At 40.4% G+C, this 25045-nt stretch overlaps 1 protein-coding gene across 2 annotated transcripts in view; it reads right to left on the reverse strand.

Moving 5' to 3' along the window:
* The window catches only part of ly75 (lymphocyte antigen 75), a 141982-nt gene that overhangs the window by 21146 nt on the left and 95791 nt on the right, over positions 1-25045 (reverse strand). For both annotated transcript variants that reach the window (XM_072579435.1, XM_072579434.1), the window contains exons 23-30: positions 22781-22935; positions 19500-19623; positions 13769-13995; positions 10691-10859; positions 9787-9954; positions 9421-9537; positions 7890-8084; positions 1449-1672 (exon numbers count right to left, since the gene is read on the reverse strand). In XM_072579435.1, coding sequence (XP_072435536.1) covers positions 1449-1672; positions 7890-8084; positions 9421-9537; positions 9787-9954; positions 10691-10859; positions 13769-13995; positions 19500-19623; positions 22781-22935 — 1379 coding nt within the window. The remainder of the gene's footprint in view (positions 1-1448; positions 1673-7889; positions 8085-9420; positions 9538-9786; positions 9955-10690; positions 10860-13768; positions 13996-19499; positions 19624-22780; positions 22936-25045) is intronic.

Below are 25045 nucleotides of genomic sequence, written 5' to 3' on the forward strand. Positions count from 1 at the left end.
TAATGTAGTCGCAAGTTAGTCACTTATCCTTCAGGTGAAAGAAGAACACTTACCATTTCCTGGAGGTTAAAACGGAATAGAAATGCAACAACTCCTTTCCCTTCTCACCAAATCCCCCATGTTAACACATCAGCTACAAAGCACTGTTTCATTAGATTAGATTACTTACAGTGTGGAAACAGGCCCTTCGGATCAACAAGTCCACACCGACCCGCCAAAGCGCAACCCACACAGATCCATTCCCCTACATTTACCCCTTCACCTAACACTACGGGCAATTTAACATGGCCAATTCACCTAACCTGCACATTTTTGGACTGTGGGTGGAAACTGGAGCACCCGGAGGAAACCCACGCAGACGCAGAGAGAACGTGCAAACTCCACACAGACAGCCAGTCACCTGAGCCAGGAATTGTACCCGGGTCTCTGGCGCTGTGAGGCAGAAGTGCTAACCACAGTGCCATCGTGCCGCCCGCTTTTGCCACCGTACCACCACTATGCAGTAGCAAACATCATCTCCTTATTTTATGACTCTCACTCAAGTTACAACTGCTCAATCAGCTTTCCTACTGTAATTAACACTTATTCACACAATTAATTTCAATTGCTTGCCAGGAAGTTTCTGTTAACTATGCATATTAACAATTCTTTTTACAATTTTAAAGTTTGAAAGTTAAATTCGAAATTTAATATGAAATACAACCTGGAGGTATCTACCAGGGAGGTTCCATTTGCACTAAATTCCAGACTTCAGTATTTTAGTCAGGAAACAGTTTTTCAAACTATGATGCTGCAGAGTCTCTAAAACAGATCACGGAATTGCTATTAATAAATTTTGCGTTATTACACAAACTTAAGGTCTACCAAGATTTCTCCAGGTGTCATGCCAAAGCAACAGATCAGAGTTTAAGGACCTTCGACATACATTCTGATTTGTCCCAGACTTTCTGCATAGTCATTCTACTTTCCACTTTGAAATTCAGATGTGGTTAACTGCTGGGTTATCATTCAAGCAAATAATACAAACTAAAATTTTAAAATAGAACATAGAACATAGAACATAGAACAATACAGCACAGAACAGGCCCTTCGGCCCACGATGTTGTGCCGAACTTCTATCCTAGATTAAGCACCCATCCATGTACCTATCCAAATGCCGCTTAAAGGTCGCCAATGAATCTGACTCTACCACTCCCACGGGCAGCGCATTCCATGCCCCCACCACTCTCTGGGTGAAGAACCCACCCCTGACATCTCCCCTATACCTTCCACCCTTCACCTTAAATTTATGTCCCCTTGTAACACTCTGTTGTACCCGGGGAAAAATAAACACTAAAACAACCAATACAGGCTGTACTGAATATTAAGCAGCAACTGATTTTCATATGTGAACACTCTATTTGTGTAATATAATTAAATATATTAAGGTGCCTTTTTAGAAGACTTACATCTTGACTGAACAAGCCAATCCAAAGAGGAAAACCATCTGACTTCACCAAGCTCTTCAGAAACAAATGCTGAGATTCATTATAGACACTGACAAGTTGGTATCCAGACATTTGACATTGTTGCAGTGCCTCATACCAATTCACCTTCTTCTGAATTAATAGGTACTTATGGTTTCCATATTCTGCCTTTACACGTGGAGGCAGAAAGTGGCTTGGGTCAGGATCTAAAGATGTGAAAGATATTAAAAGTAAACCATAATTGTATTTAGCACTCACACACATTATGTTCTAGAAGAAAAATACTTCACAGTATTGATGAAGGCACATTTTTAAAGAGATCGAAAGATGTTTCGCATTGTGAAATGCTTCTCATTATGTTCAGCCAGCAAGGCAGTATCGAAAGAAGTCAGGTTAGATGCTTAAGAATGTTTATTTTACTATACTATTGTTAGGTTCTATAACAACTGCCCAAGGATATGGTAAAGCTGAGTACACTCCTACCTATACAGAACAAAACTGACAAGTTCCAGAGTGAAAGCTAAGTTAAAGCATTTGAACATGATTTAGTTTAGATAAGTCACAGATGACCACACACTCTTGGAGCCTGCTTAGTTGTCATACAGTTGCCCCAAGTTGTTCCAAAATTGACCACTTTTTTAAAGATCCTCCATCTACCCTATTCCAATCAGGAGTCAATATTTTTAGAGTTGCAATGGAGACTGCTGCCTAGTTTATGGAGTATACATTGCTGGGCTTGATCTGCTGAGAACAACACACAAAAAAAATGCCATTAAGCAAAAGCGAGTAAATAAAAGGAGAGAATGTTACATTAATCAAAATAAGCTATCCCTTTTGGACCAAAGAACAAACACAGCTGGCTACTTCTCAGGACATTTATTATTTTGGTTTCCACAATTAAGAATAGGGTATTTTCAAGATTTGAAAAACCTTGAGTGTTCTGGCCTTGGCTATGCTAAGCAGAACTATCTGGCAATATAATGAAAATGTTACAGCAATGTTGTGCAGAAGTGTCTGCAAAGTAGGATCAGAGATAAAAGATTTTTAGTTTAAAAAAAACTTCTGCACAAATAAAATCTGAGAGGAGGACCTCCAATATTGCCTCAGTTGAAGTAGTAATTAAGGAAATATCACTGAATACTCTTCAGCCAAAAGAGCACTTTCAGAGAACCTGCCATGAAGATTTTTCCTGCAGAGCACAAAGCACTATTGCAGCTCCTACAAAGCCTCTGAAAATGTGCAGTCGATGGAACAGTTCAATGTCATCGTCTGCAGCAACATCAAAACTCACAGTGAGACCCTCAATGTGCAGACTTGTATTCGTGACCTCATTTCATACCTCAAATGATAAATTAACCAATGTCCAAATACTGCCAGAAACCATTCTGTTGTATTTGTATCAGAATGGAGATAACATAAACCAAGGGTTTAAGCATTGTAATTTCATAAAACCTGTTTATGTCAATTAGTGCCAACCACTGTTTGCAGCCCATGCCAAGTGGGAGAAAAGTAGATAGCTCAGAAGCAGCTGTAAGCATATTAACTTTAGATTTTATTTTACAAGATCAATATTTTTTAGTCTTCATCGTGGATGCTAACGGTTTACTTTGGAAGTTCCAAGAACAGTTTTTGCGTGGAGAAATTCATCAAAAAAAAAGGCAGCAAACTTGAGGATGCTGAAATAACAAAACAATCAATATGTAACTTCAGATTCAACATCAAAGGTCTACAGCCTCCCAGAGACAGGCCAAGTCATAAGCATGAATAGATTCAAAAGTAGAAATTGGACAGTACCCAAAATTAGGCACAATAGCAACAGGGAAATGACACAATGCCAGAACTAAGCAGCTAAGGACATTGTTCAATGAAAGACAATATCACCTTCCTTGACCTGCTGTGTGCTAGTGGTACTTAGCAAATGTGAACAGGAGAGTAAAATTAAGAGACATTGTTCAAATGAGTGAGTGAGTGAGTGAACCTACAGTTGTTGGGTTTCAAAGCATATAAATGTGTGTTTTGGACAAAAAAAGAGAGACCTACTTAAGTATAATTTAAATAGTGAGAAACTGTGAATAGTGGAGGTCCGAATAGATTCAGGAGTCTATAAATAACAAATTACAAATGTATAGTCAGGTACATGATGAAGAAAATCACATATTATTGGCTTACTAGCAGTTATAACAATAGGGCTAGGATATAAATGGAGCATGTGGCAGGTCTAGTCTTAAAAAGTTTCTACAGAGCCTTGCTTCAACCACATCAAGAGTATTATGTGCATTTCTAGGCACCGTACCCAAGATTGCGAGGCGTACAGCACAGATTCACCAAAAATGTTGCTAGGCTTCCAACAGTCAGAGATGAAGTGAGTGTGACTGCCCTTGACATCAAGGCAGCATTCAACTGTGTATGGTGTGAAGGGACTCTAGCAAACTGGAGTCAATGAGAATGAGTGGAAAACTCTCCACTCACTGGAGCAACACACAGCATAAAGGAAAATGATTATGGTTATGAACTAGGAACAACAGTAAGCTATTTGCCGCCTCAAGCCTGCTCCGCCGATCATGGCCGATCTGACATTCCTTGTGTCCACCTCTGATTTTCCTCATTACCCTTTATTTTCCTACTGATTATCGGTCTGCTAATCTAACTATCTAAGTCTTAAGCATACACGAGGACATTGCCCCTACATCTATGTGGCAAGGAGTTCCAAACACTCAACCCTCAGAAGAAATTCCTCCTCAATCTGTTTTTTGGAAATCATCCCAGTCCCAGGATATTGCTGCAAGAGGTGCTTAGCAATTATCTTTTAATCTTACACACCTCTGGAGCAGGTAGAATTTGAACTTGGGTCTCCTTGCTAAGAGATAGGAACACTGCCACTGTACCAGAATAGCCTCATAGGTCCTCAGTGTAGTCTCTCAAGCCCACCATCTACAGCTGCTTCATCTATGATATTTTCACCATCAGAAGGTCAGAAGTGGCAATGTTTGCTGATGATTGCGTAATATTTAGCACCATTTGTGTCTCTTCAGATACTAATGTCGTTCGTGTCCACGTAAAATAAGACTTGGACTACATCCAGTCTTGTGCTGAAAGTGGCAAGTAACAAGTACCAGGCAGTGACCATCTCCAACAAGAGATGCTAACCACTGCCTCTTGACAGTACCATCTCTGAAACTCCACCATTAACATCCTGGGAGTTACCATTGACTAGAAACTGAACTGGGCCATCTAAAAAATTGTGGCTGCAAGAGTAGGTTATAGGCTAAGAATTCTGAGGTAATTAACTCCCTCCTGTCTCCCAAGTGCCTGTCCACCATCTGCAAGGCATATGTCAGGAGTGTGATGGAATACTGTACTTGCCTGGATGGGTCCCGCTCCAACAGAAGAAACTCAACACCATCCAGAGAAAGAAGTTGCTTGGTTGACATCCTATCCACAATCTTCAACAGTTATGCCATTTATTCCTGATGAACAGTGGCAGCAGTGTGTACCATCTACAAGCTGCATTGCAGTCACTAGTCCAGGCTCCTTCAACAGTGTCTTTCAACCAGTGACCTCTCTCACCTGGAAGGTGAAGGGCAGCGTGGAAATACCTGCAAGTTTCACTCCAAGTCTCACACCATCCTAACAATGAACAATATCACCGTTCCTTTATTGTTACTGGATCAAAATCCTGAACCATCCTTCCTAACAGCCTTGCTTCTCCCAAAGGTTGCATGGTTCAAGAGGACAGATCACAGTCCCCTTATCAATGGAAATTAAGAATAAGCAATAAATGCAGGCCTGGCCAGCAACACCTATATTCCACAAACAAATAGCGATTTCACAAAGCATACTCATTGGATTGAATTTTTGATGCAGTATAAAGAATCCAACACTTGGATGAATTCCAGCTCTTCATCAGTGCCCAGGCCAATTGGCCAGGGATGAGCTCAGGGCCTCTAGGAGGCAGAACTACTTTCTGGCACTCGCAGCAAAGGCAAACAGCAGCTACAATTGTCTTGTCAATTTGGGCAGGTAGCTTCTTCAAATTGTAAGGAGACAAACAGTAGCCTTGTAGAAATAAAAAGAACAACTGTGGATACTGAAGATCTGAAACAAGCCAAAAAACAGGAATTTCTGGAACAATTCAGCTGGTCTGTGAAGTGAAAACAGAGTTAATGTTTCAAGTCCAATGACACTTGTTCAAAACGGATAGCAGCTAAGAAAAGGTGATATTTATATTGATGACAAGGGATGAGGGAGTCAAAGGAATGAACAGTTAGATAGAGACTGTTAGACCCCAGAAAGAGAAATAAAAGGGTAAGTAGACAAAGATTGTTTATAGTTCTCAACCAAGAAAAGAAGCTACATAGGTGATAATGGGCTCTATGAGCACTTGAAAATAGGTTGGCTATGCTGAAAACAACTCCTTCCATGACAGGACCTGGGTTTAGGATGGGTCATAAACTTGGAAGGTGGTATTCATGCTGTAAAGTTGTTAAATTCAATGTTGAGTCCTGAAAGCTAAATGGCATCCAAGTAGAAGCAGTATTGTTCATCCATGCTCATTGGAGCACTGCAGCATGTTGACATGGGAATATAATGGTGTACTGAAGTGACAGGCTATTGGAAGCTCAGCTCATTTTTATGGACAGCTGCCTTTCAAAGCAAGGTATGGGTAGTGCTGCAAGTCCCAAAGATCGATTTAAAAATTGTTCATAAGTTTAAAATCACAACACCAGGTTATAGTCCAATGAGTCTCCAAATCAATATTGTTCATAAAGTCGTTTCGGTTCCATGGTAAGCTAGACAGCAGCACACTCACTTGCAAGAAACTGATCAGAATTATTCAAAAAGCCCTCAAGAATTCAATTCTGCTTCTACTTTGGCCCATTTATTGGGATCATTTCCTTGCTTCCCTTCAGCCCTTTGAAAATTTAGGATCTGGAGCTGACGTATGGAATGGGGTATTTAATGTTTGTGTACACAAATCCTGACCTTGCTGCTTTTGAAAACCTTGACTGGACCGCTTAATATGAAAAAGCAGAGTGAGTGATTTGAGAGATTTTCACAATGATAAGAAAATCATGGGTAGGTACAAGCAGTGTTTTCCATTGGTAAAGAATGTCTTCAAACCAGCGTCAGTGTATTCAAGAGAATATATAGAAACACTTCTGGAGACAAGGGATGGTGGAAGTGTAGAATTCTCTCCTCCAAAAGACAATGTTAGCTCAATTAATAAACTTGAACTGGAGATTGATGGATTCTTGAAGATACTGCAATGGCAGATTTCCTCATTGAATGAGGAAACAGTCCTCACAGTGTGTGTTCAATCTATGTATCTCAGGATCAAATGTCAAGTTTTGGTTCTATAATGTCACCCTGTCCTATATCCATCACCACCCTGGTTGCTCAGCTAGGGTAAGGGCATCTTAGACTCCTTTGCAGCAGGATTTATTGAATAACAAAACAGAACATAAATCCAGCACATCTGAAGCTCAAATTCTGACCTCTGCTTTTTGATGTGTCACTGAGTTCATGCTTTACTAAACCATTTTAATTTCAATATCTGTATCTTTAAAGCATGTACATGAACTGCATAATGTTTCTGCCCTTATCAGTTGTGCAAAGTGCAATACTCGATATTAAAATACTTTCATTTGTTAAATATAAAGAACCATATTGCCACCGCTTCTATCCAAGATTCAGGCCAAGTTGGCGACCTGCCTCTGGACTCGATGGAAATTCTCATGAATGTCAACAGGCTGCGCTTACTGGGCAAGTGGGAATTTCTGATTGCTCATTTTACCTTGTCCAGACTGTTGCAGGACTCGCTATGATTGTGGGATGAAATAGTCACTTCCAAGCAGACCTATTGTTCCTGATAGCGTTCATTCTCTCTTCAGATACACTCAACCTCCTCTCCTGACTCACCTTACACAACTCCTAGCTTATGTCCAGAAATCCTGTTTCACCACAGATGTGGGTGTGCTAGCTGGTCTGGTCTGCATTGCTGGGGACTAATGGGAACTAGCATCATTAGGGTGGTGGGAGATGGGGGGTGTGGGGGGGGAAAACTGTCCTGTTTCAAACGCTCATCATGATGAGAAGGTTGGAAATGAAATTAACAGGCTTTAAAGGGGAATATCTTTTAGTCATTCACATTGAAGGATTATTCTTCATCACCAAACCTCTCAACTCTGTTGCTGAATTCAAACTGCAGTTGGAACTGGAAGGTGCAGAGGCTCTGGTGTAAAATTGCAATCAGTAGCAGGTACTCTCTCTCTCCACCATTGACTGGAAGATCTCACATTCAATAACAATTACATTCTTTAAAAAGGTTTTAAATGTCTTTAGGCATCAGATATAGTGTATCAGAAATACTTTTAATCATTTGTTTAGTTGGGATCAAAAAAGAGAGTTGGATTAGTTCCTTACCCCTCTCGATTTTGCAAATAAAAACGCTTTGCAATATCAATTGTACACGTAGCAAAGGATGGGCAAAATGGTACCAGAAGCCATCCATATCAAGACCAACTGCTGGAAATGTTTGTGTGTTCTGAAAGTTGGGTCTACCAGAGTGCCAGTTTGAATACTTTACGTAAGAACCATCATACCATATCGTATGATTACCTAAAGCAGGGAAAGGAAACAAAAAACACTCATTAACACTCTCTCTTGAACTTAAACATTGACAAGTTTATAAACAGATTTTCAATGTAACATGAAAACTGAACATTTTAAAAAATGTAAGTCACACATTTTGAGCCTGGTCCCTCATTCAATACAAATCATACCTGATGCTGCACCTAAATTCTACTTTCCTATTGACTCTTATATTCCCTGAATCCTGAAGAAACCAAAAAAGTCAGTCTCTGTCAGCCTTAAATGTTCTCAATGATGGAGTACCAGAACCTCCTGAATTAGGACCTCCAAAGATTCACAACTCCGAGTGGAAATTTCTCGTTCAATGACAGACTCTTATCCCGATACGGTTTTGATCCTAAGTGATGGTAATACTGCAGAAGTCAGATCCAAATCATGGGGTACAAATAGGACTATGCAGTTGAGACCACATTCAGATCAACCACAATCAAACAAAATGCACAGCAGGCTTGATTTGCCAAATTTCTTGCCATCAACTACGTACTCAACTAGAATGACACTGCTTCAACACTCTAAGGTTGCCCATGTTCTAGGAACGTGGGGTCAGGAATAGGCCATTCAGCCTCTTGAGCCTGTTCCATCATTCAAAGACAGCATGGCTGATTCGTGGCCTAACTCCATAGTATTTGCCTTTGACTCATATCCCTTAATACTCTTGTTTAACACAAGTTCAACTATCTCAGATTTATAAAATTTATAGCTGTAACTTCAATTGATCGGTCAACAGTTTCTATTGACCAGAGGAAAATGGATGATACAGAATGAAGTCCACTACCCTCAGTCAGGGTCCCACATGTTTTCTGACTCACAGCTAATGGGTTTACTTCCTTTCCTGGAATGCAGTTAACATACACAAATTACAATTCTTTATTCCAATACTCTGCCTGAATTAATGGCTGAAATGCAACATCCAACAAAAAAAAACATAAATGTTAAATCTAATTTAAATTCTATCCATGGATGATTTTAACAAAGTTAGTACTTTACAACAAGTTACCTTGACCTGATTAAGACAGCCTCCTAGTTAACTGAGAGTTACAAATATCAACTAAATTTACAATTGTTGATTAATCCTACAAATCTGGGACAATTTCAAATTAATTCTAAAATCACACCTCGAATAACAAAGTAGTTACTAAATCAATTCAGCACTCTATGCATTTCTTGAAGGAATAAATGTTTAACAATAAACAATCCAGCCATCATATTAGCTTGAAGAACACACCATCTATTATAGATCCAGGCACCAAGAAAGGAATTCAAACCATATAAAGCTAGGAGTAAATCATTGTGCATTACTTACCATTATATCGAACACTTAGCCACACCCATTTAAACAGATAACTGTGAATTTTTAGCTGTTCCGTGATAAAGTTGTTTTCTTCTTCATTTCTAATAGTCAAAATGTCAGACTGCTCATCTGTTTGGCAAAAAATATTTGCATAAATTTTTCTTTCACCTAGTTTAAAATGCCACAAATGTAATAAACTATTTAAGAAGCAGCTGGTTACATTTTTGTTAAAGCTCTATAACTGCTCATATTCTAAAGTACAGTTTATAAAGAGGTTACTTGAGCTGATTCAACTGTATACGCAAATGGAGTGCCTAGGAGTACTGACAAAGCAAGAAACCAAACTACAACTGGCAAGAAATGCAGAATAATTCTTACCCAATTTCTTGCACAAGCTGTGGACAGTGCTCTCTTGAAAAAACCCAGGCATTTCAGCATTCAGTAGAAAGGCATAACAATTATTTCTGAATGGTATCCATAATGGTCCTTCAATCTTGTGAGGGCACTTCACTGTTTCAACATCAGGCCTTTCTGGAACAGTTTCTTCTGCCAAATTGAAGTGCATATTTTAAAATATACAATAAAAGGGTTTCATTCGGAATAGATTATGCAAGCAGAGATAAAGTAATTATTACACAAATAATCTTCCTTCAAAGTATTGAATTCATCAGCAACATCTTGGTTTACAAAACTCTCTGAAGCTTTGCTCACCCTTCCCCATCAATAACCTCCACCAGATCCAAGACCTTTTTGAATCAGTTTCCTATGTATCTCAAAATTTCCTCTCTAACATCCTCAGTAAACCTATCCACTTCATTATTTTTGTCTACCTTCTCAAAAACATTTTTAAAAAAATCAAAGTTCCATTTGTCCATTCAGATGCAACTTGCGGTGGTTTTCTATATTAAAGGGTGTTACTCATCACCGGTCCAACAAAAGAAACAAAAAAGCAATTTTAATTTTACAAAGTACATCATGTCAACAGGGATATCCCAAACCATTAAGGACTAATGAATTATTGTTACTACGCAACAGGTAAGATAAAGTGAGAGATGAATGTTGCTTAGTTAAATTCTAAAAACAGCAAAACAAAAAGAAATAAGGTTGCCTGTTTCAGTGATATTCACTATGGATAAATGCTAACTATAAATAAGAACCCCACTGCTCTACTTTGAGTAGTGCTACAAAATTACTTTTATCCAGGAAGTGTTAAGTTTCATTTGGCAACATGGCATATCCTCAAACATCAAAGTGATGAATACTGATTCAGGTAGACACTTACTTTGTTGAACATGGCAAATGGCTCCTTCTAAAACTGAGTCACAGCTCAAAGTTCTCCAGTACCCATCAATGTCCATGTACACACAATTGTCAACAGGCACAGAATCATCTTTGCTCCAGTGACTATAAGTAGTGTGTCTTCCATCTGACCAGCGAAAGTGTAATCCATCCTTTGGTATTGAAAGCAAAACAAACACCATATTGCTCATCGCAAACAAATGGATTAAATAGCTCCACAGTTTACACTTATTTATAGGCATGTAATGTAGAGAGTTTGTAATTCATGCTTCCAGATACAAAATTGTGTTAAACAAAACAGTTTTAAAAAAAATATTCACCTAAAGCCTTGATTGTTTACTTTGATCCGTTCACACCAATTAGGGTATCATCAAAGTGTAGTTAATGATGCTAGTCAAGTGTATTACATGCTGATTATTTAGTGCTGGAGGATTGAAGTTAATTGAATCCATTCAATGCTCCTATAAGCATCCACAGAGAGCAAGAGTGTGGCCTACACATAATTCACTGACAAGTAGCAGTTTACTGGCTACTTTCTTCAATTCTGAAATTACAAATCAGTATGTGGACTTCAATGTTTAATCAACAATGAGAGACAAATAAACCAAATCCAAGATCTTCAATAGGGAACCGGATTTCAGAGAATATATTATTGGTATATTTTGAATAAAAATCTCTACATTGGCCCTTTGATGGTGGCCCTCTACTGGGTTGTGATTTAGTTTTACCAGCAGTTGTTTGTCATATTCAACTGGGGGCACAGGAGGCAAAGACATATTAGGGAGTCCACATGCACTTCAGTTTCAACACAGCTTTGCTTGTCCTTTGGATACCTTCTCAAACAGTTCAGCTGAGGTTTGAGAATGGCGGGATCCTTTTAAAATGGTTTTAAAAGTTTTAGGACTTGTTTTTGAAAAGTCAATATTTGGGACAGAGAAGAGCATTGAATGGATTCAATTAACATCAATCATCCTGTGCTAAATAATCAGCATGTAATACACTTGATTAGCATCATTAACTACACTTTGATGATACCCTAATTGGTGTCAACAGGTTAAAGTAAATGATCAAGACTTTCAGTGAATATCTTTTTTAAAGCTGTTTTGTTTAACACAATATTGTACGTGGAAGTATGAATTACAAACTCTCTACATTATGTGCATTGCTGTTTGTAACAAATACTGCTTACATTTTTACATAAACTTATCAATATCCTCAATAATTTAAGGGATATTATTAAGCTGATTGTAAACACCCATCAAGACAAGCTGATTGTGTAACACTACTTATAAACACACCTTCAAATGATTACTGGCAATATATATGGGAGCATTATGGAAAAATACTTGGTAAAGCAACCTTCATGTATACAAATGTAGAAACAACTTACCACATTGCAATAAATTACAATAAATTTAAAAAGCAAAATAAAAGTGTTCCTTTGGGAAAGTTAGACTTGAAAGATACAAGTGTGCATTTTTGTGAGAGAGAGAGAGAGAGAGAGAGAGAGAGAGAGAGAGAGAGAGAGAGAGAGAGTGAGTGAGTGAGTGAGTGAGTGAGTGAGTGAGTGAGTGAGTGAGTGAGTGAGTGAGTGAGTGAGTGAGTGAGTGAGTGAGTGAGTGAGTGAGTGAGTGAGTGAGTGAGTGAGTGAGTGAGTGAGTGAGTGAGTGAGTGAGTGAGTGAGTGAGTGAGTGAGTGAGTGAGAGTGAGAGTGAGTGAGTGAGTGAGTGAGTGAGTGAGTGAGTGAGTGAGTGAGAGGAGGGTTGGTTGGGTATATTTTCTGCATGTTTTTCTTACACAGAAACAAGCAGTTTAGCTCAGGAATGCACAAAGCACTGTACACCAGAACAAAAAGGACTATGAGGAATCTGAAGTTTTTTGAAATAGACACACAAAAATGAAGTTGTGCACCCCACAATTGAGCAGAAGCATAACAATTGTTGTGGTTCTGTTCGCCGAGCTGGGAATTTGTCTTACAAACGTTTCATCCCCTGTCTAGGTGACATCCTCAGTACTTGGGAGCCTCCTGTGAAGCGCTTCTGTGCTGTTTCCTCCGGCATTTATAGTGGCCGGAAGCGGCAGAGACAGGCCACTATAAATGCTGGAGGAAACAACACAGAAGCGGTTCACAGGAGGCTCCCATACACTGAGGATGTCACCTAGACAGGGGACGAAACGTTTGCAACACAAATTCCCAGCTCGGCGAACAGAACCACAACAACGAGCACCCGAGCTACAAATCTTCTACCAAACTTTGAAGCATAACAATTATTTGAGGAGTGGAGAGTCACTTTGCAGAGGAAGGACTCCAAAAAAACTAATACTTCAGAGGATAGCAGGAATACTGGAAAGTTGAAACTAATTCCAAAGAGCTGTTGTGCTTTGATTTACTCTGATGAAGCAAAGGAACCTGAAATATAGCAGACAGTCTAAGGCAAAATCAGAAGGAAAAATGGGAGTCTAAAGTATCAATAAAATCAGAGATAGCTGCAAAACTCAGCAGATCTGGAGAGAAAGCAGAGTTACTGTTGCGGGTTCAGTGACCCTAGTTTAGACACACTGGACCTGAATCGTTAATTCTGCTTTCTCTCCACAGGTGCTGCCAGACCTCTAGATTTTTTCCAGCAATTTATAATTCTGTTTCTGGTTTCCAGCATAACGTAAAACAAAATTCCTAACATATTACAATGCTGGAGGAAGAATCATACTGGACTCAAACATTAACTCTGTTACTCTCTTCACAAATGCTCCCTGCTGAATTTCTCCAGGGTTCTCTGTGCTGGTTTCAGATTTCCAGCATCTGCGTTATTTTATTTGTTTACTAGTGTTTGTTCTGTTTTTTCCTTGTATAGCAAAATACATTTACTTTCACTTGCAGAAACTTTGACACAAATTCTTTTAGTCAATTGCCGGGTATTCAAATTTCTGTTTAAGTGTTAAGGGGATGGTAACAGTATTCACTGTACTCTTCTGTAGCTCCATTTAAAATATAACACACGTCGGTCTATAAACCATATTTCATATTCAGAAAATTAGTTGAAATTATACAATAGGAACATACATCTTGACTGTATAGTCCGATCCACACCGGATAACCCAGAGTATTTGTAGTAACTGTGAGAAACCCCTGATGGTAGGGTTCAGTGATGCTAACTAACTCGTTACCATTCTCCTGGCACTCAGTTAGTGCTTCTTCCCAAGTCAGGTTCTTTCTAATAATTATATAGGTATGGTTGAGAAAGTTCAAAGTATCATTTAAAAGATGGGTATCCTCCTCATTGATGACATCTAAAGAAAAGGAAGGAAAAATTGTTAATGCTGGTGCAGCTAAATATTTAGTGCATAAATTAAAGAATAACTCACACAGTGTAAATTAACAACATTGGCAGTATCGCCTATAACATAGTATAAAAACTTTCAGAACAGAATGCTGAAGGTGGTGCAATTTATTTCAACAATTATTCATCCCAAATAGAATTCTTCATCTATAATTACTGATTTAGGATATGTTTATTGCATTTAAAAGTGCAACGTAAAATTTCTGTTTCACACTTTATTATTAAAGCACAAAGAAACGATGGGCAATCACTTCAAATTTAGTCAGAAACTTCTCAACAAAAATAAGTCCTTCTACTCAAATTCCAGAATCGTGTCTGCAAACCATACAAAAGATTTTTCAGTTGGTTCTTCTGACTTTTAATGGAGGTTGAAATCTGATCAAGAAAATTAGCCTCTGCAGAAAGTTGGACAATTGGTCCTTAAAGACATTCATCACCCAGCAGCACAACATGTCTGTGAGGAAATGTGTGATGGAGGTTTGAATAAAGTCAGAGTGTTGGATGATTTGAAATTAAGAGAATACAAAATGGGAATAAGTTACAAAGAAGTTTTAGATTAGATTAGATTAGATTACTTACAGTGTGGAAACAGGCCCTTCGGCCCAACAAGTCCACACCGCACCCGCCGAAGCGCAACCCACCCATACCCCTACATCTACCCCTTACCGAACACTGCGGGCAATTTAGCATGGCCAATTCACCTGACCTGCACATCTTTGGAGTGTGGGAGGAAACCGGAGCACCCGGAGGAAACCCACGCAGACACGGGGAGAACGTGCAAACTCCACACAGAGAGTAGCCTGAGGCGGGAATTGAACCCGGGTCTCTGGCGCTGTGAGGCAGCAGTGCTAACCACTGTGCCACCGTGCCGTTTAATTTGAAAAGCTAACTGTTTGTCCCCACAGATGCTGCCAAACCTGTTAGGTCTCTTCAATATTTCTTGTTTTTTTTTAAAAATGAAAGAGAGGGGTCTGGTTCAGTAAGCACTGGGAGTCTCCTATGGATGTTAGGCAGATGACATGGCTGAAGGTTTCAATGGCTGAAGCTGAGGTAGACACAGGTCATCTGTGCAGAGGTGATATGGGAAGCAATTCATTTTAAGATTAAACAGGTCAGCAAGGATAGAAATACAGTTTCATTCAGCTTGAATATTGAAATGGAGGGGGATAATAATGGTGGGTATATGAAGTTTGCAGTGGAGACGAATGATGAAAATGTCAGGTGTTCTCAGCATTTAGCTAGAAAAGAATGCTCACAATTTCCAAAAAGACTTTTATTTATACAGTGTCTTCCACAAATATTGGATACTTCAAAGCACTTCACAGTCAATAAAGCATATTTCAGGTGCAGTCAGGTGCACCTGGTATCATGGAAGCCACAGCAGCAAAATTTAGGCGGTTGCAGGGAAAAAGTGTGGCAGTCAAAACAAGCTGAGTTGCACTTTGGACATGGGCTCAATGGCTTCCTTCTGTGCTGTAATGATTCTAATAATTCGCCAAAAAGAAAAACAAAAAGCAATGTGATAACTACCAAATAGTCCATTTTTGTGACAATACTTTCAATTCCAAACCCTGCATACCCATCACACACTTCCTCACAGCCATGTAATGCTGCTTTGTCTATCACGATGGGCATCTTTAAGGATCAATGGACTGACTTTCTGTAGTTAGAGGATAATTTTCTTCAGTGGATTTCAACCATCAAAAAAATAAGAAGAACCAACTGAAAAAACATCATGTAAGTTTTAAGAATGGGTTGTGAATTTAAAATTGAAAGACAGTTTATGTTGGGCAAATTTCTGTATAGTGATTGCCTACCTTTTCTCTTCATGCATTTTTATGTAAAAATACAAAACACGAAATATACAGGTTGCACATATTGGCCAGGACATTAGGAACAGGTAACTCCCCTGCTCATTTACAAATTAGTACTGTATCTGGGATCTTTTATGTTTACTGAGAACAGGCACAGCCTCAAAGACCCAAGATGGCTAAATGTGACAGTGTTAGATATGTTGAGATGGCTGTGCTGAATTCCTAAAATACAATCTACAACCTTCTGATTTGGAAATCAGAGTGCTAGCAACTAAGCCATGTCTGTCACACCCATCAGTTTATAGCATTTACAGTTCCACTGAATTACAGAAATAGAAATTCAAGGGAGGGCAATCGCCTAGTACTATTGCTAGACTAGTAATCCAGAGACCCAGATAACGTTCCGGGGATCAAGGTTCGAATCCCGCCACACGAGATGGTGAAATTGAATTAAAGACAAACAAAATCTGGAATTAAGAATCTACTGACGACCATGAAACCTTTGTCAATTGTTGGAAAAACCCACATGGTTCGCTAATGTTCCTTCGGGGAAAAAAATCTGCCATCCTCCTAGGTCTGGCCCACATTTGACTCCAGACCCTCAGCAATGTGGTTGACTCTTAATTGCCCTCTGAAATGCCCTAGCAAGCCATTCAGTTGTATCAATTTCTCCAAAGTCTCAACAAAGAAATGAAACCAGGCATTGACCTCGGCACTGGAAAAGACAAGGGCAGGAACAGCGCCCTGTTGACCTTGCAAAGTCCTCCTCATTAACTTTTGGGGGCTAATGCCAAAATTGGGAGAGCTGTCTCACACACTAGTCAAGCAATAGCCTAGGCATATTCACAGTATCATACCTTACAGTTAACATCACCATCCATGGATATGTCCTGTTTCACTGGTAGGACAGACACAGCAGAGATGGTGACACAGTAGTATACCGTAAGGAGGGAGTTGTTCTGGGAATCCTCAAGATGGACTTTGAACCTCATGAAGTGTCATGGCTTCGGATTAAACATGGACAAGGAAACCTCCTGCTGATTACCACATACCGTCCTCCCTCAGCTGATGAATTGGTACTCCTCCATCTTGAACAACACTTAGAGGAAGTACTGAAGATGGCAAGGACACAAAATGCACTCTGGGTGGGGGATTTCAATGACCACAACCAAGAGGGGCTTGGCAGCAGTATTACTGATCGAGCTGGTTGAGTCCTAAAGGATGCAGCTGCTAGACTGGGTCTGTGGCAGACAGTGAAGGAACAAACAAAAGGGAAAAACATATTTGACCTCATCCTTACCAATCTGTCATCTCTCCATGACAATATCAGTTGGAGACAAAGTACCACCTTCACATTGAGAATAACATCATTATGTTGTGTGGCATTATCACTTTCCTAAATGGGACAGACTTCAAGCCTGGGCATCCATGAGGCACTGTGGGCCATTTATCAGAAACAGAATTATACTCCAGCACAATCTGTAACCTCAGTTTGAGCATAAACCCCACTCAACCATTACCATCAAGCCAGAGGATCAACCCTGGTTCAATGGAGAATGCAGGAGGGCATGCTAGGAGAAGCACCAGGCATACCTAAAGATGAGGTATCAATGTGGTGAAGCCACCAAACAGGACTACCTGCATGCCTAGAGCATAAGCAGCAAGTGATAGACAGAGCTAAGTGATCCAACAAACAATAGATCAGATTGAAGTTCTGCCACATGCCATTGTGAATGGTGGTAACAACTCACTGGAAGAGGAGGCTCCACAAATATCCCCAGCCTCAATGATGGAAGAGCCCAGCAGATCAGTTAAGGCTGAAGCTTTTGCAGCAACCTCCAGCCAGAAGTGCTGAGTGGATGATCCATCTAAGCCTCCTTCAGTGGTGTTCAGCATTACAGCTATCATCTTCATCCAATCTGATTCACTCGATTTGATGTCATTAAATAATTGGAGACACTGGATACTGCAAAGGCTATGGGCCCTGACAATGGTCTGGCAATAATGCTGTTCCAGGACAGTTACAACTCTGGCATCTATCCAACAATGTGGAAAATTGCTCAGATATGTCCTCGAAAAAAAAAGCAGACAAACCCAACCTGGCCGATTATCACCCAATCAGTCAACTCTCAATCATCAATAAAGTAAAGTAATGGAAGGGGTCATCAACAATGCTATCAAACAGCACCTGCTTAGCACTAACCTGTTCAGTGATACCCAGTTTGGGTTCTGCCAGGGCCACTCAGCTCCTGACCTCATTACAGCCTTGGAATAAACATGGACAAAAGAACTGTATTTCAGAGGTAATGTGAAAGTGACAGCAACAGCCCTTGACATCAAGGCTGCATTCAACTGAGTGCGGCATCAAGGAGCCCGAGCTAAACTGGAATCAATGGGTACTGGCGGTAAACTCTCTGCTAATTGGAGCTATAACTGACACATAGGAAGATGTTTGAGATTGTTGGAAGTCAGTCCTCAACTCCTATTCAGTCCAACCATCTTCAGCTGCTTCATCAATGATCTTCCCTCCATCGTAAGGTCAGAAATGGGGATGTTGCTAACCTGATTGAACAGTGTTCAGCACCATTTGTGACTCCTCAGATACTGAAGCAGTCTGTGTCCAAATGCAATAAGATTTGGACAATTTCCAGGCTTGGGCTGACAAGTGGCAAGTAATGTTTGCACGGCACAAATACCAGGCTATGACCAGTACCAATAAGAGACAATCTAACCATCTCCCCTTGACATTCAATGGCATTGCCATCACTGAATCCGCCACTGTCAACATCCTGGGAGTTTTCATTGACCAGAAACTCAACTGGACTCACCACAAAAACAGTGGCTACAAGAGTGGGTCAGAGGCGAGGAATACTGCAGTGAGTAACTCACCTCATGACCCTCCAAAACCTGTCCGTCATCTACAAGGCACAAGTCAGCAGTGTGACGGAACACTCCCCATTTGCCTGGATGAGTGCTGTCCCAACAACACTGAAGTTTGACACCATCCCGCTTAATTGGCATTGCATCCCACTACTGATGCTCAGCAGCTGCAATGTGTATTATCTACAAGATGCACTGCAGTAATTCACCAAAGATCCTCAGCTAGCACCTCCTAAACCCACGATAACTTCTATCTAGAAGGACTAGGACAACAGACATATAGGAACACTATCACCTTCAAGTTCGCCTCCAAGCCACACTCAATCCTGACATGGAAATACATTGCCATTCCTTCACTGTCACTTGGTCAAAATCCAAGGAATTCCCTCCCTGATGCCATCGTGGGTCAACCCATAGCAGGTGGTCTGCAGCGGTTCAAGGCAGCAGTTCATCAGTCTTCTCAAGGGTAACTAGGGGCGGGCAATACATGCTGGCTAGCCAGTGACACCCACATCCCACAAAAATGAATAATAGAAAAAAACTGATCATTTTAAAACTCAATGTAAAATGTGTCAACTAAGATTATCTGGCAGGAAATCAATCCTAAACCCCCTCACAAACTAGTAGGAATCACGAAGATAAACATGCTCTTCACTTAATGCACAAAAACCACACATTATTGGTTTGACACTTAACTGGATGAGAGATGGTAGAAATAAATCAGAATTAAAAGTTGATAAAAATACATTTCAGACATTACCTCGATGTTTTTGGCACACAGCAACAGATTTCTTATCATCACAAGCTGCCATATCCCAGTTTCCAATGAATGGTGTGCCTTGGTCATTTAGTAGAATGGCACATTGTTTTTCTAAATGAAAAATCTAAAAACAAAATCACACAAAGAATAGACCTGGTTGGTTACAAAGCTGGCAGATGAAGCACAGAGGGTGAGGTGATTCAATAGGAAGAATGTGGCCATTTGATTGGATTCAACAGCCTACTGGATGACAAGAGAAATTGTGAGCGCAGTCAAAAAAAAGAAGGAAGGTTTAGGAAACTGAAGACAGAGTCCTCAAAGAAAATAGTGAAAGCAGAAAAGAACTTAACTTTATTTTTAAAGGAGGCCATGAAATGTCCTTGAAAAACAAGATTTAGGAAAATCCCAAGGCATTTTATAAGGAGCAGAAGGTAGCTAGGGAAAGGGTAGGTCCACCTCAAGACAAAGGAGGAATTTTGCGTGGAGCCAGAGGAAATGGGTGAGGTCCTTAATAAATACTTTGCATAGGTATTCACAAAGGAGAAGGACATGGTGGATGGTGAGGTCCTCAGGGCCTGATGGGACCTATCTCAAAATACTGAGGGAGGCAAGGGAGGAGATTGTTGAGGGCCGAAGGGTCTATTCCTGTGCTGTCCTGTTCTTTGACATGTAAATGCTGGAATTCAGAGGGTTTGGCAATTTAGAGTAGATAGCATGTAGTCCATCAATTCGAAAGACCAATATAGAACATATAAAAATACAACGCAGTACAGCCCTTTGGCCCTCGATGTTGCGCCGATCCAAGCCCACCTAACCTACATTAGCCCACTATCCTCCATATGCCTATCCAATGCCCGCTTAAATGCCCATAAAGAGGGAGAGTCCACCACTGCTACTGGCAGGGCATTCCATGAAGTCACGACTCGCTGAGTAAAGAATCTACCCCTAACATCTGTCCTATACCTACCGCCCCTTAATTTAAAGCTATGCCCCCTCGTAATAGCTGACTCCATATGTGGAAAAAGGTTCTTATGGTCAACCCTATCTAAACCCCTAATCATCTTGTACACCTCTATCAAGTCGCCCCTAAACCTTCTTTTCTCCAATGAAAACAGCCCCAAGTGCCTCAGCCTTTCCTCATACGATCTTCCGACCATACCAGGCAACATCCTGGTAAACCTCTTCTGCACCTGTTCTAGTGCCTCCACATCCTTCCTATAGTAAGGCGACAAAAACTGCACACAATACTCCAGATGCAGCCGCACCAGAGTCTTATACAACTGCAACATGACCTCAGGACTCCGGAACTCAATTCCTCTACCAATAAAAGCCAGTACGTCATATGCCTTCTTCACTGCACTATTCACTGGGGTGGCAACTTTCAGAGATCTGTGTACATTGACACCAAGATCCCTCTGCTCATGCACACTACCAAGTATCTGACCATTAGCCCAGTACCCCATCTTTTTGTTACTCATACCAAAGTGAATCACCTCACACTTACCCACATTGAACTCCATTTGCCACCTTTCTGCCCAGCTCTGCAGCTTACCTATATCCCGCTGTAACCTGACACATCCTTCCTCACTGTCAACAACTCCGCCGACTTTCGTATCATCCGCAAACCTGCTCACCCAACCTTCTAGCCCCTCCTCCAGGTCATTTATAAAAATGACAAACAGCAATGGTCCCAAAACAGATCCTTGCGGAATACCGCTAGTAACTGCATTCCAAGATGAACCTTTACCATCAACTACTACCCTCTGTCTTCTTCCAGCCAGCCAATTCCTAATCCAAACCTCCAAATCACCCTCAATGCCATACCTCTGTATTTTTTGCAGTAGCCTACCATGGGGAACCTTATACAACGCCTTACTAAAATCCTTATACACATCTACCGCTTTACCCTCGTCCACCTCCTTCGTCACCTTCTCAAAGAATTCAATAAGGTTTGTGAGGCACGATCTGCCCTTCACAAAATCATGCTGACTATCCTCGATCACATTATTCCTATCCAGATGTTCATAAATCCTATCCCTTACAATTCTCTCTAAGACTTTGCCCACAACAGAAGTGAGGCTCACCGGCCTATAGTTACTAGGTGATTACAAATGACCTGTAAGTCTATTTCAAAAGGCCAGCAACTCTTTTGAAGTTTTATCAAATACATAACTGAAGTAAAATGTATAATTTGGTCTCCTAATGGAGAAAGAAAAGTGGATTATATGTGTCTTACAGGAGGTTTAACAAAAGATTAGATAGATTCTTGAGATCAGCAAGTTGTCCTATGAGGAAAGATTGCTGAATAGCCGCTATGAGTATACTCAATCAAATCTGCGTTGACCCTCAGAACAGCATCCCACCCAAACCCACCCTTATCCTGTAAACCCATATTTACCCTGGCTAATCCATCTAGCCTTCACATCCCTGGACACAATGGATGATTTAGTACGACCAATCCACCATACCTACATATTTGTGGTCTCTGGGAGGAAAACGGAGCACTTAGACACAAACAGAATATGTGACCTCCACACAAATAATCACCAAGGCTGGAAATCGAACTCAGATCCCTGGCCAACCACTGTGCCATTATGCCATCTGTTTTACTTTGTATCTTAAAATAATAGGAAAATGGTCAATGCATTTTCCTGATAGTTCAGAAATTACAAGTATAATCTGATCGAAACATAAAGTTCTTATTTTGCTAAATGGGCTAGATGCTAAAAGAATGTTACCCCCTAGGCTTGATACTCTATAATGAGACATCATTGTCTCAGAAAAAAAAAGGATCGGCTATTAAGGGATAAGGTGAGAAATATTGTCACGATGAGGGTTGCAATTCCTTACTCCAGAGGGTGTGGATGCTAAATTAATAAGTGAATTCAGCATGGTGCGAGAGGTACTTGGGAAGTCTTAGGCTATGGAGATGAATTAGGAAAAAAGTGGAGTGCAACGCACTGAATCACCATAGGGCACACTTCAGTTTCTACATTTTGTGTTTTTAGGATTGCATGATTAAAAGTCGAATGATTTTTGTTAAAAAAATTTGAAGTGAAAATGATTAGTTAATTCAGTACAGATTGAGATGATGTTTGAGTCCTATCCAGCCAAGTTGCTTAGAGAACAGAATTATTAGTGGTAAAGTCAAACCACTCATAAAAATTAACAAAGGCCTACAACTTAAATGCTCTAAATGGCTAGATACAAAGTAAAGCATTAAGAGAATAGTGTAACTCCACATAATGTAATAATGATCTAAATGCAAATGTTTAACTTACGTCAAATGTTCGCAATGCTACCTCAAATGATGGTTGCCAATTTGTATAATCAACTGGTCTTTCTGTCACCCATTTAGTTGTTCCAGCCATAGTTGAGGCTTGCATACCGAGCCAAATTCTATGTGGCAGTGATGATAAATGGGATACAATAAAATCTGTTGAATACAAAATGCAAATAATTTAAGAAATCATTTCTAAACAATGCAGAAGCAGGAACCTCCCCACGAGATTTTCACCTTGGTATGGCATTGGTCAGGATGCCCATAAATGGGACTATCAGCAACCTACCAACTTTAGATGTGGCATTGATGCCCAAAGCCAACATAAAAAGATAAACACACCTCAAAAAAGATGGGACAATCAATTGCCTGCTGGAGAACAACAATGGCTGACAAACTCAAGTGATCTCAAATACTGCAAGGTTTTCTTTTAAAAAGCTTTGTGTGTTTCACATTCTTAGATTTTCGAACAGCGGTCCATACGAAGAACAATTACTGATATTTCTCATCCTGATTCAAGTTTTTAGATTTAGTGCTGTTATACTGAAGGCAGTCAAGCAATGGTACTACAGGGATGCCAAAACAATTTCAGTATTAGGCCTAGAATAAAGTTGCTGAGCTGATCTATATGCACACATTATCCTGCGTTTAGTTCAGAAAGAGGTTCAATGGTCCACTAGAACAAAGATAGGTTTTCTGGCTGTCTCCATTTATACAAGTCATACCTGTCCAAAGCAGTGTTCTGGAATCTCCCCAGTGCTCTGCATGACTCTCTTTTTTCTGCTGTTAGATCTTGATAAAGACCAGATGTCAGATCCCAAGCTTTCTGCCCACAAGTTGATATCATGTCATCACACTGACGCGTGCTATTAGCACCATCCTCTACCATCTATTTCAGACCCATTTGCATCGTTCCCCATGCTATTCTTCTAATTATATATTTATTTATGCACATAATTATGTTTATCATAACCCACTTTCTCAATCACCCTTATTGTCTTAATTTGTAAAGTCACTCTGGAGGTTTTATTTTCCTCCTAGAATCCTCAGATTCGAGACTGGTAGCGAGCTGTATAGAAATCTGTTGACTTTGATTTCTACCTTAACACTCAGAGGACTCTGGTCCCATTAAACTTAAGAACCTTTGATGTCTCATATTTCCTTCGTGGAAAATTTCTGCAATTTTTTGAATGATTGGATATTGGTCATTTCTTCCCACTAGTGGCTTCCGTGGAGGTGTGTGCACAAAGAGTCATAGAGATGTACAATGTGGAAACAGACCCTTTGGTCCAACCTGTCCATGCTGACCAGATATCCCAACCCAATCTAATCCCACCTGCCAGCACCCAGCCCATATCCCTCCAAGCCCTTCCTATTCATATACCCATCCAAATGCTTCTTAAAATGTTGCAATTGTACCAGCCTTCATCACATCCTCTGGCAGCTCATTCCATACACGTTCCACCCTCTGCGTGAAAAAGTTGCCCCTTGGGTCTCTTTTATATCTTTCCCCTCCCAGCCTAAACCTATGCCTTCTAGTTCTGGACTCCCCGATCCCAGGGAAAAGACTTTGTCGATTTATCCTATCCATGCCCCTTAATTATGTAAACCTCCATAAGGTCACCCCTCAGCCTCCGACGCCCCAGGGAAAACAGCCCCAGCCTGTTCAGCCTCTCCCTATAGCTCAAATCCTCCAACCCTGGCAACATCCTTGTAAATCTTGCCTGAACCATTTCAAATTTCACAACATCTTTCCAATAGGAAGGAGACCAGATTTGCACGCAATATTCCGACAATGGCCTAACAAATGTCCTGTACAGCCATAACATTACCTCCCAACTCCTATACTCAATACTCTGCGATAAAGGAAAGCATACCAAACGCCGCCTTCACTATCCTATCTACCTGCGACTCCACTTTTAAGGAGCTATGAACTTGCACTCCAAGATCTCTTTGTTCAGCAACACTCCCTAGGACCTGACCATTAAGTGTATAAGTCCTGCTAAGATTTGCTTTCCCAAAATGCAGCACCTCGCATTTATCTGAATTAAACTCCATTTGCCATTTCTCAGCCCATTGGCCCATCTGGTCCAGATCCTGTTGTAATCTGAGGTAACTCTCTTCACTGTCCACTACACCTCCAATTTTGGTGTCATCTGCAAACTTACTAACTGTAACTTTTCTGCTCGCATCCAAATCATTTATGTAAATGATAAAAAGTAGAGACCGAGCACCGATCCTTGTGGCACTCCACTGGTCACAGGCC

This window comes from Chiloscyllium punctatum, chromosome 10, assembly GCF_047496795.1.
Source record: "Chiloscyllium punctatum isolate Juve2018m chromosome 10, sChiPun1.3, whole genome shotgun sequence".
NCBI lineage: Eukaryota > Metazoa > Chordata > Chondrichthyes > Orectolobiformes > Hemiscylliidae > Chiloscyllium > Chiloscyllium punctatum.